The sequence below is a fragment of the Borostomias antarcticus genome (genome assembly GCF_949987555.1).
Source record: "Borostomias antarcticus genome assembly, chromosome: 22".
In the NCBI taxonomy this organism is placed as follows: Eukaryota; Metazoa; Chordata; class Actinopteri; order Stomiiformes; family Stomiidae; genus Borostomias; species Borostomias antarcticus.
Window position 1 is genome coordinate 17763756 of NC_140255.1, and position 20653 is coordinate 17784408.

Below are 20653 nucleotides of genomic sequence, written 5' to 3' on the forward strand. Positions count from 1 at the left end.
CTTCAAACAAGACTAGTAATGATCTATTAGCTGGTCTGATAGGGTCAAAGCTGCGCTAAACCGCCACCGTTATTCCCACAACTGTCCGTTCCCGCGCCATGCTTTTGTCATATGAATTATTTTACTGAAAACTGAGACTTGTTTGTTATTTGTTTTAAACCAATGAATCAAACAATTTACTAAAAAGCCCTGTTATTAAAGGATTGTACAATGTGTGTTGTGGTGGCCGCACAGTCAAATTTTTTTCTAATTCCATTTTCCCCTGTAAATATGTAATGTAAAAACAACCAATGTCTATGTCCATGCATTAGATGGCTGTTTCCAGTGTCGGCAAATATCAGCATATAGCCTTGGAATGACTTGTAGCAATAGCCTACCATAAAATACAAAAAATCAGGGGCTTTCACAGATATCAAATATCTAATAATAGGCTATTTAAACAAATGAACAATTGACAAGCACACGTTTGCATCAACAATTAATAGTACTTAATATAAGTAAAATGGAATAATAATTAGTTTGATTTTTAGCAGTGCAGCAAGGGAAGTCTATTTCCAGCGTATTTATTGAAACGTACTATAAAGTACTGTATAACGAGAACTAAACATTTTACGATTGGACAGGGAAATAGCCCTAAAGGAAATCATTGTAATTATAATTTTGTGAGTGCAAACTTTATTGTGGCTCAGCAGCAAACCATCAAAATGTTGGACAGACAGAAATAAAGCAGTGTAATAGTTGTGGGTGTGAATTGTATTGCAGAAATAACCACCAAGGGAAACTGATGGGTTCGTTCTCATAACTTAAGTGATGTGTCTTGAAGTGCACAGATCATCAACACGTAGCCCACATGCTGCAGAGAATAAGCATTCTCTCTATTCCTTCAAATATTCTCCACTCTTACAATATTGTAGGGAACAAAGTGGCACATTGCATGATATCAAGGCACATTGCATTATTACAGTCAGTGTATTTCAGCATGAAATAGGCTACTCATTGCTGCAGGTTGAAGGAATAAGCAATTTACAGGACTATCCAACGCTCATTGGATATGAACTCAATGTTGGAATGGCCAGATAACGATTAAAGGTATTAACACTCCCTATGAACTATGAAAGGCATTCGGCTATTTTGACCGATTATAAGCTGTCCAATGTATTCAGCGTGTCAAGCAATCAAATTGAATTAGTTACAATAGCCTCCGGCTCCAGAATGACGTGGCTTTGTAAAACATTCTCACTAACTACATTGGTGTGTGTGTGTGTGTGTGTGTGTGTGCGTGCTTGTGTGTGTGTGTGGTTCGTGTCTACATATCTGTTCAATGCACCAGGCACCAAAATGGCGCTGAAGTTTGTGACCAAAAACAAGACGAAGCTGCGGAGCTTCCTGCGGGAGTACAGCCTGACGGGGACGCTGGGCTGCAGCCCCTTCATCATCCAGGTCCTGGACGTGCTGTTTGAGACGGAGGACAGCTACGTGTTTGGACAAGAGTACGCCCCCGCGGGAGACCTGTTCGATATCATCCCCCCACAGGTATGGCGAATCCCGCCCCCCCATCCCTCGGGTCACCACCCCCGTCTCATAACCATCCAATCATATCACCCCCTCCAGCACCGCCAATTACCCTCCTATCACACAACCCACCAATCACCTACTCTCTAATCACCAGCCCTCCAATCACCTCCTCTCTAATCACCAGCCCTCCAATCATCACACTCCCTACAGTATCACCATCCCATCATCCCTCCTTCCTATCACCATCTGAATCAATCAACCTCCCCCAATCACCAACCCTCATGTGTCCCAATCCAATCATATCACCCCACCTACTACCACGCCCGTGAATCTTATGACACCCGTTCCAATCGCCATCCCATCCTATCACCCCTCCTCATATCACCAACCCTATAGTATCACCATCCTCTTCCAGCCTCCGCCATCCAATCAACCGCCGTGTTCAGAGCCTCGTAGTTTTAACAAGCTCCCCTAGGATTGGAGCCCTGCCTGCTCTGTAACTGGTCTGAGTACAGCTCTTGTTTTGTTTCAGTGGGTCATAGTTAAGAATGCTAGATTTAAAGGTGCTTACAGAAGCTTGTTGGAAGCTCGCGTAACAGAACGTTTCAGATTCTTTTGTTTTCTTATTCATCTGTTTCATTCACTTCCTCCATCTTTCTTAATTTGTTGCCCCACCGCTCTAATTAATTCTTCTTCTCGTCCCATCCTCTCTACTGCTCCCATCCTCTCCTCCCCTCCTCATCTCCTCCCGTCCTCTCCTCCTCTCCTCCCCTCCTCCCCTCCTCTCCTCCCATCCTCTCCTCTCCTCCTCCTCTCCTACCCTCCTCTCCTCCCCTCCTCCCATCCTCTCCTCCCCTCCTCCCCTCCTCTCCTCCTCTCCTCCTCTCCTCCCCTCCTCCCTTCCTCTCCTCCCCTCCTCCCCTCCTCTCCTCCCCTCCTCCCCTCCTCTCCCTCCCCTCCTCCCCTCCTCTCCTCCCCTCCTCCCCTCCTCCCCTCCTCTCCTCCCCTCGTCCAGGTGGGTCTTCCTGAGGAGATGGTTAAGCGTTGTATGCAGCAGCTGGGTCTGGCTCTGGACTTCATGCACGGTAAGAGCCTGGTCCACCGTGACGTCAAGCCAGAGAACGTGCTCCTGTTTGACCGCGAGTGCCGGCGGGTCAAGCTGGCCGACTTCGGCATGACGCGGCGCGTGGGCTGCCGGGTGAAGCGCGTGAGCGGCACCATCCCGTACACGGCACCGGAGGTGTGCCGGGCCAGCCGGGCCGAGGGCTTCCTGGTGACGACCAGCCTGGACGTGTGGGCGTTCGGCGTGCTGGTGTTCTGCATGCTGACGGGCAACTTCCCCTGGGAGGCGGCGCTGCCCGCCGACACCTTCTACGAGGAGTTCCGGCGCTGGCAGCGGGCGGGGTGCCCGGCGGCGCCGTTCCCGTCCCAGTGGCGGCGCTTCACCGACGACGCCCTGCGGATGTTCCAGCGGCTGCTGGCCGCCGAGCCGGAGAAGCGGTGCGGCGTGAAGGACGTGTTCTGCTTCGTCAAGTACGAGCTGGTCAGCGATCTCCGCCGCCGGGCCTCCTGCCGGGCCAAGAGGAGCGAGAGGTCCAGCTCCGGGGTGTGCCCTGGGGCCTTCGCCAACTCCTCCTCCTCCTCCTCTTCAATACGCTCTTCCCACAGACACCCAGAGCCCTCCACGCCCCCGGGGACGGCCTGCCTGCGCCCGGCGCCGCTAAAACGGAGCGTCCTCTCCGACCCGCTGTCCCCCAGGGAGGAGTCTAAGCAGCACCACTCACCAGGACGAGACAAAGCCAAGAGCCAGATGGTGATGGCCACCGCCATCGAGATCTGCGTATGAGAGGGTGAAAGGATGAGAAGTGGCGTCTGTGGGCATTGCGGAGGCAGTCATGGAGCCGTTTGGTAGGTAGATAAGTGACAGTCACAGAGACTTAAGTGTACTGGGTGGAGTATGCACACTGCCAAGAAAACGTAGCCCGATAGCGCAGCAAGGCATCACTGAAATACAGTAGATATCACCCAACACTCGCATTCTCTCCTGGAGAAGTCATTGCCAGCACATGCGTTTGTCATTTTGATTTGCGAATCACTGTTCACAACTTGGCAAGGCAACATTCACGAGTCCACAGATGCTGCTTCTCTGAGCCTCTCATCCTGCTTTTGGCCAACGTGTGTTTTTTGGCAGCACGGTAACAGCTAATGATTTTAACTTTACGGACAATGGAAACCATTTCTAAACAATAGAGTTTGATAGAAATAAAATCCTCAGCTCTTTCTGACATAACCTGGTTTTCTTTTGCCTCTCTTCTCTCCGTATCTCTCTCTTTCTATCTTCCTCTTTCTTTCTCTCTATTAATAGGCCTTCATTTGCCCTGGCCCATTAATACGCTGGTGAGGTCATGTGCTATGCTACACCTATGCTAAGAAAAGAGGGCAAGTGAACTTGCAGCAAAGTGCTGGAGTACATTTGACGGTCATATCGCTGAATAAATGGGATCCTAAGGCTGTAATCCAAAGTGTGAAAAGAAAAGAAGGACATTAGAGAAGGTGAAACCTCAATGTAGCAGTTACAGTACTGTGGGAGAGTGCTTGACAAGACATCTCAACTGAGACAGGGGTCCTGCTGTCTGACATTTTGCTCTCAGGACACATCAGCGGGTCACTTCCTGTCTCATAGTGACATCCTGTTTAGAGTCATCCTGTTTAGAGTCATAGGTGACTTCCTGTTTAGAGTCATAGGTGACTTCCTGTTTAGAGTCATACCTCCTGTTAAAAATGACCATTCAAAAAGGTATCTTCCAATTTGAATAGATTTTATCTTCTTTTGTTAGATTTTATCTTCTTTTGTTCTTTTGTTGTTATTTTATTTTTTGTTATGTTGGTAGCGGAAATGTAGGTTGGTCTAGAGCACAGGGATGGCCTATTTTATACCTGCTGTGTGTGGATGTGTATGTGTGCTCATGTATGTTTGAAACGAATAAAGCACAAGTTCTTTGTAATAGGAGAGACAGACAGTATTAGTAATGGAGAAATCTTACTTTATATTGTAAATATTTAATGTGTCAAGCGGTACACTGTAATGTCAGGTAGTTCAACAAAAATATGTAGCTCTGCTAGTTGTTGTTTTTTACCACAGGGAAGGGCTTACAGGGTTTTAAGATCATTGTCAGAGCAATGCACTGTGTGTAGCAACAGAGTATGACAAAGTATGTACAGCATACAAATTATGAGGACATATGAAAATGTGTTGTAGTTGTTAGATTCACAATGTACAGTAAGTATACGGTGGACTGTAGAAGGACCTTGAGTATGATTGGGACACAACCAAGGCTTACTGAAAGCACTGCACTGTATAACACTCATATCTCTTTGATTTGAATGACAGATGTCAATCATTCCCAGACCTGGTGTCAATCATTCCCAGATATATTTCTACACTGTACTTACCAGAACTCACAAGTGCATCTCCTTTCTAAAACAAGTGACTGAGAGCATAATCTAGTGCTGAAGGCAAAGTGCAAGAATAGCAATCTAAAATACAATAGGTGCTTAAGAGGGAGGATCGTGGTAGTACTTCTTAAAGAGATGAGTTTAGAGCCTGCAGTGAAAGATGGGTAGTGAGAGTTGGGCAGATGACCTCTACACAGTGGTGCTTCCTGTCCCAATGTTGTCAGTAGTGCTCTTTCCTTCCTCTGTCAATATAACACTCACAAAAGGGTACAATATGGAACCCTTTGTCAAAATAGAAGAACCCTCTGAAATAAAGTTCCATAGAGAACCCTCTTCTAGATAGAACCCTTATATGGTCAGAAGGTACCTTAGCACCTTACAGAGCTGAAGGAACTTTAGGGTTCTACTGTATATAAAACCTGTATATTTTTCAGCTCGTTCTGTTATAAAAGGTTCTATACAGCGCCCTTTTGTTTTAGAGTGTGCTGTTTTCAATTAAACCAATTCACAGACAATACTGAACTGGCTTGTGGGCCTGGGTTTTCCTGTATTGTACAGCATACATTCTCCAACGCAACTAAAGCAGATGATGCTCCTGGCATTTCAGTGTTCCCACACCTCAGCCTTCACCTTCATATTCCTCCTCTCTTTTTGTTCTCTTCTACCATCTCTCCTCTCTCCATCTCTCCCATCTGTCTATTCTTCTCCCAGCATCCAAATTGCTGACTCCCAATACCCAAATTGCTGTGTGTTGTCTGGGAGGGCAACCTCTCTCGCTCCCACATCTGCGGTGGGCAGATGATCGATTAAGCCCAGTGCGCTGCTAGCATCTGGAGTCTCAGCGGATGAGCTCCAGGCAATTACACACTCTGCTTCACTGCTTCATTAGAGCTCTCATCTCAATTTTCCTGCCTCACCTACTGTTGTTCTGTGATGTGATCTAAAGTGTGGGCTTGAGTACGATTCTTTCTTTCCTTCTTCCTCGTGACAGCCCATCACCTCTGTCGCCATAATGATAGTTTCAGTATTGTTTTTTTCCTTCGGAGGACTCCACTCCACTGTTCGAGAAATTAAACATAATTGACTTACTCTTTTTTTCCTGCAACACCTCCCAAGTATGACAGACACCTCTGTGAGCCACGCGTTCTCATGGCAACTGCCCACTACTGCATCACACACTGCTTCACACGAGCAGCGCGTCTGTTCTGTTGTACGCTCTAGTAGCCTAGTAAACAAGGCAAGTCAGATCCACTGTCATCTTCATCTTTTGTCTGCTAGTCATGAAGTCAGTGCCCAAGCGGGATATCACAATCCAAGGGCGCCCACAGTTGTTTGAAGTTGAGGCCTTGATTTACTCTAACTGATTGTGGGCGGGCCATGTGGTAATGTCAGTTGTTCAGTGGTAGGACATGCTCCCGACCTGGGTCAAAATACTATTTGAATTCACTTCAATTACTTATCTGTGCTTGATTGCCCTTGTCTGGCACAATATAACCAATGGTCCGTTTCCAAAAAGGCAGACCTCACCCACCTGGAACTTCAGGCAGACTCTAGCAAATGATGTTGATACAGTCATTAAAGAATTTCAAATAATATTTCAAACCAGGTCTGATACACTCATGTTCATGAGGCAACAGTCCCCTGTAGGTTATGGAAGTACAACATTGTCCTGCCTTAGGTCTCAAAGTTCTGCCCATGCAATAATATAGAAAGCCACAGATGTGTTTTAGAAGCACTTCATTTAAAATGGCAGTCACAATGCTTGCATAACTTAAATGTGTAGCTTTGTGACATTACAGTATGCTGTACATTGAATATTTGTAGTTTTGGCCTAATTTAATTGCATTATAGCACTGTTATGACAGGGATTATGACCTAAATATAAGCACAAGGATCCCATTCGGGAAAGTATTATTTTAGCGCTAGTGAGTAGACATTTTACCTCAGTTACATGTCCTGGTATAAGCTTTTAAATGTACATGTGTAAATGAAAAATACTGTATGTAATGTCTTTAACACAAAGAAATGAATAAACAACATGTTTAATAGTGAGTTGAACTCAAACTTGACACACCGTCAATAGTTTTTTTATTTGTTTTTTTTTGTCAGTTTGTCACAATATCCTTTTGAGATGACCATTAAAGTCACATTAACCTTGGATATGAAAACAATATCTTTAAGTTGCTGTTTATTTCCTCCCTGTTTAAAATTTCACTCCATCTAAAGAAACATTGAGCCCCTGGTAATTCAGAGCAGCTTGAGATGTGTCCTTTAGACGGCATATTAGCCCAAGGTCAACTCAAATTGCATCTCATTTACGGAAGCTGTGGTCTGGTGCATTTTGCTAGCCCTCAGATGGCTTCAATAAGTCGACTTCCTACTGTAAGGCCAATTAACACACCCACAGATAGGAGTTATCGGGTGCCCTCAAAGAGACGGATGAAAGAGAGAGGGAAGCTTGAATATGGCACACGGAGGACAAGATGCCCCCTTTAGAGTGCGTTAATACTGAGTTTCGACGAGTCTTAATGGGATAGAGTTGGACGGTGGATGGAGGCTGCTAGCTGCGATAATCAGTCCAGACAGGACAGAACTGCAAAGGTCAACAAAGCAGCACGTAGTGTGAAGGCTGTAGAGAGTCTCTGCTCTGCCCTGGTAGTAATACTTATAGTCCTACTCTTGGTATAATCGCGTTAGCATCGTGCCTGGGGAAAAGCTAAACTCGCACTGTTGGAGGAGTCTAGGCAGGATTGGCAAAATTGAGTTCTCTGCGTTTTAGAGTCCAGAAAAGATAGGGGTTTAAACTTAGGCTTTCCAGAGGAGTTGTTAGGCTAAGCTACTGTGAATGGACTCACTGGACTGTAGTTTGCAGCTGCCTACATATAACATTGTTAAATCCTCCTTTCTCAGCATGCGACTAATAGGGGTAACTTTGGGAGATATTTTTGCATTCTTTGGGCTCAGTTCATTGCCCAGTTCCAGATGAATTCATAATCCAAATTTCCGTGTTCTCAAACTTGTTTTCCCATTTCTATGGTCTATGTGTTTTGGGGTTTTATATGTGCCCCAACCAATCTGTTGTTTATCTGTTCGTGTGTGGTCATGCCTGTGTGTTTCCTCACAAAGAGAATGTTGTCAGAGCCAGTGATGCCACTCTGGGCAGAGCATCAGCCTGTCTCCGTTTCCATAGCAACCGAGGCGAGCCCAATTTAGAAGAATTCTGAAAATTTCCATTGAGTCCAAAGCCTCCATACTGTAGCATCCCTTGCTCGGAGGCAGGCACTTCTTTATAAGTGTTCTGTCGCTGGAGAGCGCTTGTGTACTGTATGTAGTCAGTGTGTGCGTTCCTTCCATTGACAATTCCCTGAGCAAAAACGATAGCGTGACAGTCCACCTAGGTGGAAAGCTTTTTATTACTACTGCCTCCTCCTTGTGCATTAGCTAGACTACTGCCTGGGTACATCATCTTTATCTCTCAGATACCCTGCCTCAGTTACTGTATATAGCCAACATGGACCTATGTGAATTATGTCATTTTTTCAACCTTGAATGCATTCTGTACTCAACAATTCTGTAGTCTGATTTGTTTGATCTAGCAGCCTGTATGAATCCCATATGACCAAATAAGCGTTTGAATCCTGGTTTGAATCTCAAACAGTCTTTTGTGGAACCTGTTTCATCCCTGTGTGAATCCTAGTATGACGGTGAATGAACTGGACCGCAGGGGGATTTCCCCTTCATCTGTTGTCCATATTCTCCCTACTCTCTGAGGTCTGTGTGCTGTAGGGGGCCTCGCAACCTAGCAACACCTGTCATCATCCATCACTCAACTCTCAGAGTCCGAATAAGCTGTTGCTTTAGCTCTACCAATATACAGTAGCTACTTACAGTATGCTATCCTTCTTAGCAAACCACTGTTGTCATCAGACTGTCTGGGACTCATTGAACTTGTAAACTTTTAAGTCGTATCATTAACCCTTTACCATTACTACCCTGTGTTATTACACGGCTCTCTGAAATACTCGATTCTGATTGGACAATCGCACATTCTACTGGTCAATTATTTCTCGATAATTGATTGACGTCAAGGGCAACCAAGCAATATTGACCGCTGCTAAGGGCAACACATTATATGTCTATGGGCAACAGTTGAAAGTTATCTGAAAGTTGCTGAACATTCTAAACAGTTGATAACGGTTTTGGTTGATGTGAACCCATTCTCATCAAGCCAGTCTCTGAAAACGTCCATTGCCCAAGCACATGGAACCATTTTGCTGGCTTCACCTTAGGGTTCTGAATGCACTGTCGGGCTATTATTTTTCAATAATGACCGGCTGGCCATATGTTACACTTACACCATACTTACACTTATTGTCGCTAACACCTTCACTAATTAATCTAGTCTATACAGTATCTAGTCTCTAATGACATAGAGATAGATAGATAGATAGATAGATAGATAGATAGATAGATAGATAGATAGATAGATAGATAGATAGATAGATAGATAGATAGATAGATAGATAGATAGATAGATAGATAGATAGATAGAGAACAAACCAAAACAGTCCCATGGGCACTTTGCATTAGTTGAAATAACTCCACTTTTAACTGCTCAAAATTGACTCCATCAACTCCCACTCCTCAAATCAAACTCTGCAACTGCATCAGAAGTCTGCAGCACTGAAGATCAGAAATATCTCCAGATACACAATACTCCTGCAGTCCACACAAAAGTAGTACAATAGCTGTGATGAGACGCTAGGTTTAGAACGTCCATCTCATCGTGAACCTTTCCATAAGATTACATATGTTGAATCTTGAAAAAAATGTTTTCAAAAACCAGATAGCCCCAGAAATAGCCACCGTCAACGCTGTTTCCTGGTCCCTGGCCACAGACACTGCCAGAGATAATCAGCGTTATTACTTTTAATTAGCCACAAATGAGTCTCAAAGAGACTGCAGGTAGAGGTACAGCTGTGACACAGGAATTACAGCCGGTGTGAAAACAAAGATGAGTCAGTCAATTCAATTCACAGTCAATTCTCTTATTAAAGGTGGACATGGGTGATGATTCCTCCTCAGTGATGGGTAATGATACTCTTGTTGATCTGAATGATATGATTGGTTTCTTCTTTTCGAATATTTGTAGTTCTAGAATGTCTCTGTTCTAAAACTGGAGTGCTGAAGATTCATCATGTCAAATCATTAGAATTGCAGTGTTAGAACTGAGACAGCATTTTTAAAATAAACATTTGATTGTAAAACTGCTTAGAACTGCCTTAAATGTTGTATGTGAACCAGGCATTAGGCCCTCGCATCCACTGGCCTCCTGAGGATCCACTTTGCTGATATAATAAGTTGATATAAGCCTATAAGATAATGATAAATGTCCCTGTTTGTTATGGCTATGACGTGTTACGCAGCACTTACAGTACGGAGGCTTTATCAGTGCCTATGTACAGTAAGGGACGGAAAACCATGTGAGGTTATCTCAACTGTTTCCAGTACCAGCCATTGGGGGGGGGGGGGGGCTGTTCTCTGTGTTTATAGACACAAACATGATTGAGCAAGGCATCCTCTTAACCTCAGCTTGTTACAGCTCCTACCATACGACTGGCAGGGTTGTCTCTTTGCTCTCTGTGTTTCTGGACATTATTTTTCTGGTAATGGAGCTCCACGGCTCATTTCACCACTGCGGCACATGCGGCAGTGCCTAATGAAGAAGTCTTGTTTCTGACGTCAACAACACCCTCCCTGACTTCTTTCCTTGACACCTCGTGTCTGTTAAGAGCTGTTGGCTACACACACACATACACACACACACACACACGCACACACACACACACACACACACACACACACATGCTCACTCTGCCCTGGGACTGATGCTATTGCTAACAGACGGTATCATTAGCAGTGACCTCACCACAGGAACCCAGGGAATGATCTGTTGCAGTTTCTCTGTCTGTGCTATGAATGAATCTTCCGTAGGCTAGTATTGTTTTGTTATTGCACAGTAAAAACACCTGGGGATAATGAAAACAGTCAGTCGAGGGTATGAAAAACAGTGAAGGACCAGGCTTGATTGATGCTTTATTCTAACACATGCTTTGCAACACGTACGTACCTCAGGGTCCTGTGAATCATCCTGGCTCTGACTTCACCACAGGGAAGCTGTGAGTAGCTCTGAGATGGATTGGCAAGACAACCTGCGGGCTTCTCATTCATGAAAGCGTTGGATGCTGCTCACCTGAGACTGAGGGGTTTGGTTCGATTGAGGACACCCTCCACTGGGTGCCTGGAGGCGTGAAAGGTGCACTGTGACCCCCTCCTATTTGTTTTGCACTCAGTATATTGGAAATCGCATTTCATAGCCATCGTTCGGCACAGGATGTGACAGGGTGATTTAATCAAGGGATTAAGAGGAGGAAATGTTCTGTGGAAGCACAGATTAATATTATTATGTATGACTATGTTTTTCCTTCCCTGGTCAGTCTTAGGCCTGGATTACACTACTGCGTTTTCAGCGTTTTCCCCAAAAAAGACCTCCAAAACGAAGCTAAAAACCCGGAGGCGGATCAATATTGCCGGAGCTACGTTTTGGCACTCGAATTGAGTTGCACAGCAGTCATTGGGCAGGTGGAGGACTTATTCTGTGGGTTTGGCACCGAGGACAGCTGTGGGTAGACCAGTGGACTGAACAGTGCATGATGAGTAAAAGCATCATTAACTGCAGAAGAAGACGAAAACAGAGCAACCTCATTAATAAAGGCTTGCATATGAAGTTGATTGATCCGTCTACTCTCTTCTTACTCAACCTAATTAAAGCAGGATGATCACTCGGGGCACCACAGTCACCAGCTGATGAGGTCACTAGTATGGGCAAACAGATGAAGGTCAAGTAGCCTACCAAGATCACAGAGAAGATCCCACAGCACATTCATCAGAATGAGGGACATTTTCTTCACTGCAGAGATGAGACAAGGATGGGATTTGGTTTGTATGTGGGCTTTTGTCTGCCGGCAGAATCTTGTACAGCGCTGCCAGATCTATATTTATGATATTCTGACAGAAAATTAAAACAATTTAACTGGTGGTTGACGTCAAACCTGGTCTTAGTCATATCCCTAAACTTTGCTCTAGGCTGTAAACAACTGATATGGGGGAGGGAGGGGTGGACTGAAGTAAGGGTCTGCTTTTCAAGGTGTTGTTCTTCACTCTAAATAATTAATTGGAGCTCTCTCATCTCCTTTGTTCTGTTTGTTTTTACTGAGATGAAAACCACTCCTTCGTCAGAACCACCGTATGCTCTAAAAGCTTACTAAGGATAAGAAAGGTGGGATACTGGTTGCTAAACAATAGAATGGTGAGGTGATGTTGTCATTTTGTAGGCTGAAAAATTAGAATCGCCGTCATTTGGTTCTGAGTTCTAAATCCCTTTGGGAAAAATGAACGGGATTTGTGAAAAATACAGAAAATAAAGTATGTCTTTAAGAGAGACTCCCAGAGTATGTTTTGTTATAAAAGTTAAAATGCATAATTGAAGATGGGTATTGTGAATTTTGAAGCCCAGTTGGTTCTGAGGTCGCTGTTGATATGCTATTACTGAAACTGGACTACAGCAGTCAAAAGGCCGCCATGTTTTTCATAATCTGAGCAAACACTAGAGGATGTGAGATTACCCAAACTGAATAAATACCACTGAGACTGGTAAGATTACACCCTGTGCTTCCTGTCTCAGAAAAGCACATTTAGCCTATCATAGTTTTTCAACGCATTTACGGGTGCCTCATTGACTTACAATGTAGCCCAGTGAGAGCCTGCAGAAAAACTGCAGCTAGCTCAATACTGGAATGATCAGTGAAATTATGGTCTCTATGTTTCAGGTTCATGGTAGACAGACAACAAATAGGACTAAATGTCCCCTTTAAGCATCGTTGAGTGTCCTGCAAAACCATGGAAATTATGTTATAATTAAAAGTTAAAGTTTGATATTATTCAAATTTACTCGATAAGATCACCTTTGTGATTGAACGGCAGTACCATGCTTGCCTGGTGAATCTAATAGCATGGGTGAACGAGGCCATTGTTAAACTAATGCAGGAATTCTGTGTCTGATATTGAATGCTCCTTTTTATCTTTTATCCGGGACCAGGTTGGTATTCAGCTCCACAGGTTTTAAAGGGGTCCACGTTTGAAAAACTAACTTTTTCATTGTTTTTGCACATTTGAGTCTCTGATGGGCCTACTAACACACAAAAGCTGTGTTTGAAACCGTTCCCTATTCCCTATATAGCACACTATATTGCGTCCGCCATTTTTTTGTAGTGTTCGAATTCTCAACGGTTAATTTCATTCACTATATACTCCACTACAAAATAATAGGTTACTTGTTGAGAATTTGCATCTGTGCTGAAGGTAGATTTGTAAAGAAAAACTAGAAAGAGCTTTGCACCTAAGTGGGCCCCCCTCTGGTCTCTCTCTCCACACTTGCCAAAGTAAACACAAACATTAATCCACTCCGCCTACTTTAGCATTCCCCCTCCCCCTCCCACATTTCTCTCCTCCTTTCTCCCTTCTCCTTGTTTATTTTCATTTGGATGTCTCCCTCCAAAATCCCATTCTCCCCTACTCTCTCCCTTTGTGCCCCCCCCCCCCCCCTCTCTCTCTCTCTCTCTCTCTCTCTCTCTCAGGAGGACTGCACTAACTAGCCTCATGAATAAATCTGCGTCATATCATCCCTGAAACTGCATCACTCCCAGTTTGGGAATACGGGCAAATAATGTTTTTGGATCATCCCCCACAACCCAGAAAAACTGGAGCACTCAGTCAACAGGAGGGAGAAGAGAACAGACATCAAACGAAGGGGAAGAGGGGGGGTGGAGATGGATAAAGGTGGTCCTTGGGGGTGGGGGGGGGGGGGGGGCAGGAAAACACAGATGACATGTTGAAGAAGAGGAGTCCTGGGCTTTTCATAGGAGGACCCCCCCATGTATTCTGTCTGAAGCATGGTGTATGATCAAAGCGTCTCTAGCCAACACTTCTTAAACAACACCTCTTAATGTTCATACAAAATGCATTTTACATACCATAAAAACGATCTACTTCACATAATGGATTAGTAATTTATTATAAATGTATTATGACAGAGAGTGAGAGAGAGAGGGGGGGGAGGGAGAGGGAGAAAGAGAGAGTGGGAAAGAGAGAGGGGAGAAGGAGCCTCATCAACTGAGGACTAGAGTGTTATTATTACTGTGGGAATTATCTCTCATTAATCGTTCCCTCTTATCTTCAAAGGCCTATCAGCTCCCAAATATGAAAGACGGGGGAAGAAGACTGAGCAACTCTGGCCTCTCAAGGAGAAGACATTTAATCCTTTTTCAGAAAGATGGCATTTATAGTGTCTCCATGACTGTTGAAGATGCCCGTCAAGGGCCCGAAGATATCCCATTAGCTTCCCAGTGAAACCAGGAAGCATTCCCAAATAGCTGCTGTTAGGCTAGTCGTGCTTGCCAGACTTTCAGGATCTCCGCCACTGAAAGTCTGGAGACATGCCAATTGAGGATCTGGGCTACAATGAGCCCCTGCCACCAACACTACTGTACTAATCACAATCACTCTTTATCCTCCAATACGGTGAAAGACCTGCCTTACCGGAAATTATGTCTACCCCTATATTCGCCCATTGTGAAACCATGGATATACAAGTGGAACAAAACATTGCATATGGATGTCCCGGCGAGCAACGTTAGATTTGATTCTCTTACTGAATTATGGAAAACTACTTCAAAAAAATGTTTAACCCAGGACAAGAAAGACGTAGCTACTGACTTGCTAGCCTAACAGATTCCTTGTGTTGGGTATTAGTCCAAGATCTGACGACAAAGTCCCAGGCGGACGGTCATCTGCGCTTGTTTTGATTTGCCACAGGAAACACCGGCATAAATTCACCTCTGCAAACCAGCTAAGGTTACTGTCTGTAAAGCGGCCTAGTGCTGGTGTTGCCTAATGTAGCCGTCTTTTGGCATAACTAGTTTAGTGCTACATACAACGTTAACTAGCTCAGCTGGCTAGCACTAGGTTAGAGAATCCATTGCTACAAATATTCATGCCTGTCATGCAGACAGCTTTGTGTTAAAGTTAGTCATCTGAGCAAAGACTGACTTGTGAGTCTACTGTTCGGCCATCATAGTTGAATTTTGGTGTGTTTCTTTCTCTCTTTCTTTCTTAATTTTTTTTAACCCCTCAGATGAATTGTTGGGGTGCATAGCTACAGTTTACACGCAGCCCCCCACCATGCAGCCCCTATGGCCTCCACCCTTTCATCTCTTGCCTGCAGCTTATGTGGGAAACGCCATCTGTTCCTGGCACACTGAGTCATGGAGGGTTTCTGATAGGTGGCTATGAATAACAGCATGAGATATTGAGATGCAGCAGACAGATATGATAATGATTATGTGCCACTTGGATGTGTTTTAATGGAAATACAGTAAGAAGCGTACATTTGTTGATTTGTGTGAGAATGCCTGCATCTTTATCTTGTGTGATATTCAGTGAAAATGTCAGATATAATTGTATGTCTAGAACAACTAGGCCTATAATAGGACTTTCACACACAAAAGAACTAGACATAGATTTGGAGAGACAGTATGTTAATACAATGAGATGTCAGATTATGGTTCCCACCCAATACTGCACACGAGTGAACCCTAACCCTGTTGCGCGCCAGGTTTTTGACATATGAATGATTTTATAGTATTGATGTCTTGATGTGATTAATTTTTCCAGGGGTGAATTCAGTCCCGACAAAACGTACAGTAGCAAAATGTTTATTGAAATAGATTAGGTGGTGCGTTAAATCTCTCTGCTGATTGGGTTAAAGCAGGGACCATAGCAAAACGATGCACACCATTTTTCAGATTGAACATGGCCCAGGTATCAAGCTAGTATAGCTTGCTAACTACTGTTTAGCTGTGAATTTGAGATACAGTAGCAAGCTGTGGCATCGTGGTACAGTAGCTGACATTAGCTAACTAGCTAATGACTACACCAATATGTATAGTCATAGTCAAAGTCACTTTTATTTAAACACGCACCAAATTACACCGGTTTAGGTAAATGATGTGTTCAACATTAATTAATGTTAGTTAATATGTAGTAAAACATTTGTAAATGATTTTAAGAATGTCTTATTTATTTTTTTCATGTTATCAAATGATTTGTTAAACATTTACTAAAAGTCTACAAATCATTTGTAGACATTATTGCAGCCCCAAAGACCCAGAAGTATGTCACACGTGCACTTACTGTACACAGACTCTACTGCAGTTGTTGTCCATCATGTGACACACACACACACACACACACACACACACACACACACACACACACACACACACACACACACACACACACACACACCCCATCAGCTACAATCTATTTCCATCCTCGAACCTCTATTTCTTTCTAGAGAGTTTTTTCAATCAATAAACAAGACCAGAGGCAGTAAGGATTGGGAGGGGCTAGCCAACTGATCTTTTGATAGTTGGTATTTATAAAACAGCAAGGAGGTAATTCAATACAGCAAAATGATACCATCTTCCATTATGCCTCTGACATTGATGTGTCTTTTTCAGAAATCCATCACTATCGTCTGTACTAAAAAGACATTAGAATGACAAAATGTAATTCAAGACAGCGATAAAACACAATGAAAAGATTATGTACCTGTAAGATATGAGACCATTGGCGGTACAGATAAAAGGGCCCTCAAAAGGTCTGCCCAGTCACTGGGAGGCAGGGGTAGGAGGGGTGCAGATTAAACAAAACAACAGACGAGAGCAATCAAACAAAGTGTCACTCACACTATCTCTCCTCTCCTGTGAGTGATGTGCTACATAATTCTTGCATGATGATTAATATTAAACCACCACCTTATAAAATACACACACAACTATCTATTTACACACAACCTAAGCCTTTAGAAAATACCTGGACAAGTCGTTTACACAGTATTGACATTAGAGAAATGGGCCCATTTTTCATAATGTACCAAGGGATCTTGGAGTGCTCTTATCGACCTTCTACGTGATTACATTTATATAGGCTAACTCATTGGGGCGGCTGTAGCTCAGTTGTTAGAGCGGGTCGTTCAATGATCGAAGGGTCAGTGGTTCGAATCCCAGCTCCGACTGTCCACATGTCAAGGTGTCCTTGAGCAAGACACCTAACCCCAAATTGCTCCCAATGAGCAGGTTAGCACCTTGCATGGCAGCTACCGCTTTGAGTGCCGCTAAGGTGGAAAAGCGCTATACAGTATAAGTGTAGTCCATTTACCATTAAGCAGATATGTGAAAGGGTAAGGTAGTAGGGTTGTACGTTAGTGACTTTCCAGAACATTAAAGATTTAACATTCTGAAATAAGATTTTTCTTTCTCCATTTCTATAGGTACAGTACAGCCCAAGGCGGCCATTTACAGTGTGATCCCGAGCTGCTGACTAATCAAGGCTCCCGTTAACAGGTCACTGAGCTTAACATCGATTCCTCTGCAAATTCATGTCCTGTTTCTGGCACTAGAATCATGGTTGAAGAAAGCAAAGTGCCTGACTTGAGGAACACTGTGTGATAAAGATAATTTTAAAATGGGAAGTATGAGTTTGATCCTTGAAAGCTGATTTTAGCTCATTTCCCTGGGGAGGTACTAATCATTGAAGCAAAGAGTATTATTACCTCCGCCCCAGCGACAGCACATGTGTGCTGTGTGTGTGTGTATGTGTGTGTGTGTGGGTCTGTGTGTCTGTTAGCAGGATTACGCAAAGACTACCAAACTGATTTTTATGAAACTAGAGCCATGAAATGCATTCAGGGGCGGAGGTCTATGCTTTCTGAGCACCATTTCTAGTTTTTTTTTCTTTCTTTTCTTCAATATGACCCATTTTGTCCAGCAAATTCGGGCCCTCTAACTCGCCTGAAGAATTTTGGTCAAACATAAACCTCATTATGGGAATAAATATTCTGTACTTGTTCACAAATCAGACATCATCACATATGTAGAAGATACGACTTGTCTTGACTCTTGAATGTCGGTTTGTTTTCCATCTACCCCATCATGTTTAATTGATCTGTTGATTAACACATTCAGATTTTCACAGCATTTAATTTGATGAAATAACAAGAGGGGCATGTAGTGTCCAGGCAATCAGCTCTCTCTCATCATCATCATCATCATCATCATCATCCACTCAATCAGGCTTGATTGCTATAATGATGATAATAGTCTATTGGTCCCCTCAGTTACAGCGGATATGTGTCCTCTGCTCTAATCAGCGCTGGTGTAGCTCAGGAGGTACAGTAGAGCAGGTCGTCCAATGATCGTAGGGTCAAATAGGTGAATGAGAGGCCTTCATTGTAAAGCGCTTTGGATAAAAGGGCTATATAAGTGCAGTCCATTTACCATAATCTCAAACCTTCTGGACAACAAATACTGTACAGATGCAGTATTTTGGCACCATAGGCAGGTTTCCATTTCCTCCTTGAGGCCTATTGTTGAAAAGCTGACTATTGTAATGTCCTATTAAGAACTTGAAATTGTGGAGCAGTCCTCCAATCCCCATTCAAAATCTGCAAAACATACGTAATTGCAAAAAAGTAAAGAAAAAAGTAGCAGTTTACAGATATATGAATTGTGAAGGTAAAAAACTGGACCAGAAATGATGATGTATTGATGGTAAGAGATTTGAGCCGCAGCTGTGAATATGGGCTGTCTGCTCCTCATCATCAAGTTCAAGTTCAAGTTTTTTATTTGACACTCATATAGTAGTAAAAAACTGAAATGCATGAGTATTTACAAGAATATATACATTAAACCTAGGCTAACTCAAATTATCAATAGAACAAATATTCAATATTTAAAATGGTCATTCAAGATTCTTGTCAGGGAGGGGATGGGAGACATCCTGTATCTTTGGGTTCTTGTCCTGGGTGTCTGCAGGTGTGCTTCATGTCTGGGTGTTTGCAGGTGTGCTTCATGTCTGGGTGTCTGCAGGTGTGCTTCATGTCTGGGTGTCTGCAGGTGTGCTTCATGTCTGGTGTGCCGACCGGACTCCTGGGCTCTGAAGGGGGGGGGGGGGGGGGGGGCAGTTCTTGCAGGGGGAGTTCAGGAGGCTCAGTGCAAAGTCCCTACAGAGTGACTTTCTTCTCTCATGGAGGGTGGGGAGAGAGAGGGTTTGGAGAGCGTCCTGGTAGCCAGAGTATGCTCTGCCCATTATGATCCAGCAGGCACGCTTTTGGACACGTTCAATCTGGTAAAACATGGCCTCTGTTAGGTTACCATTCCACACTGGGCAGGCGTACTCCAGGGAGGAGCGGACGTACGGTATCCGGCGTAGATGGTGGTCATGTCTGGGATGGTAACACCAGATCTCCTTAGCCTCCTCAGAAAGTGTAGCTTGGAGTGCATTAATTATGGCACAAGGTGCTTGCTTTGATGTAAGGAAGATCTAATAGGATTTTGATGTATGTAAAAGTTGGAATAATTACTGTGTATGTGTGTGTGTTTGTGTGTGTGTGTGTGTGTGTGTGTGTGTGTGTGTGTGTGTGTGTGTGTGTGTGTGTGTGTGTGTGTGTGTGTGCGTGCATGCATGATTGTGTGTGTTTGTGTGCAGGCATGCCTGTGTATCTGTGTGTGTGTGTGTGTTATGTCTGCCTTTTCCAGTATTTCTTCTCATTAACCAAGCAAAATGCATTCCAAGCAAAATGTACCTATTAATCACAATGTGCATTTTCTGTCACAACATATCAGCTTGAAAATAGACAACAAAAGAGAGAAGTATAATTATGGGACTAGGCAAGGGAAAAGACATTTTAAGATACTCTGACATGATTGATCTAGGTGCAGAGGCAACCAGCTGTGTTTGTTCAGAGAAAAACCCCAAAGGCTTCTATTGTGCCCAACAAAGCCTAGTCTCTTGTTTCTTTTCTCTCTCAATGTGGCCCTCGATAGTGACAAAAATAGCTGCCTTATGCTGCAATGGCATGAAAAGAATGAAACCAGGTCCAGCCTGGCTTATGTGCGGGCTGGCTTGTTTCTGTTCAGGACTGGTAGGACGGAAGCTAGTCATGCCACTGAAATAGCTGTGAATTGAAATGACACAAAATAATGTCAGACAAATTAAGATACTTGTCACCTGGACACATCAGTTCCAATGCTTCCAACGCTAATCCAGCACAATAAGAGCAGGATAGCCAGTTAGCTCATGAACTCACAACAACTAGCAGCAGCTTCCATTAATGGTAGCGGTCAGTGGCTAAAGCAATTACACTGATGATTCCTGTAACGTTATTTCTATATGCTATTTCTGTTTCTGGACAAAGGTAAGGGATAAACCCAGATAACACAAGGCTAGTGGACCTACAGCGGGTCCCCGATGGACGAGTTGGCGAACCTCCAGCGGAATATAACACAAGGCTAGTGGACCTACAGACGAATCTGCTGGCGGACCTCCGGCCGAATTAGCTGGCGGGTTCCTGGCCATTTGCACATCAAATGGCAAGCGGACCTCTGGCGGATTATTAGCGTCAGGGACAGCGGTCCGCTAGTAATCCGAAATGCTCCCGATGGCCCTAGGCTTATGGATTTCTATTGCTAAATTAACTTACTCTGAACATTTTTTTTTTTTT

The 20653-nt window shown here is 43.8% G+C and overlaps 2 protein-coding genes across 2 annotated transcripts in view; one reads left to right on the forward strand and one right to left on the reverse strand.

Moving 5' to 3' along the window:
- The window catches only part of sbk1 (SH3 domain binding kinase 1), a gene marked incomplete at both ends in the record, with an annotated part of 13384 nt that extends 10023 nt beyond the window's left edge, over window positions 1-3361 (forward strand). Inside the window, 2 exons of the mRNA XM_084456676.1 lie at window positions 1331-1533; window positions 2531-3361. Coding sequence (XP_084312802.1) covers window positions 1331-1533; window positions 2531-3361 — 1034 coding nt within the window. The remainder of the gene's footprint in view (window positions 1-1330; window positions 1534-2530) is intronic.
- anks3 (ankyrin repeat and sterile alpha motif domain containing 3) overlaps window positions 1-20653 on the reverse strand; it is a 204546-nt gene that overhangs the window by 655 nt on the left and 183238 nt on the right. The gene's annotated exons all lie outside the window — the stretch shown is intronic.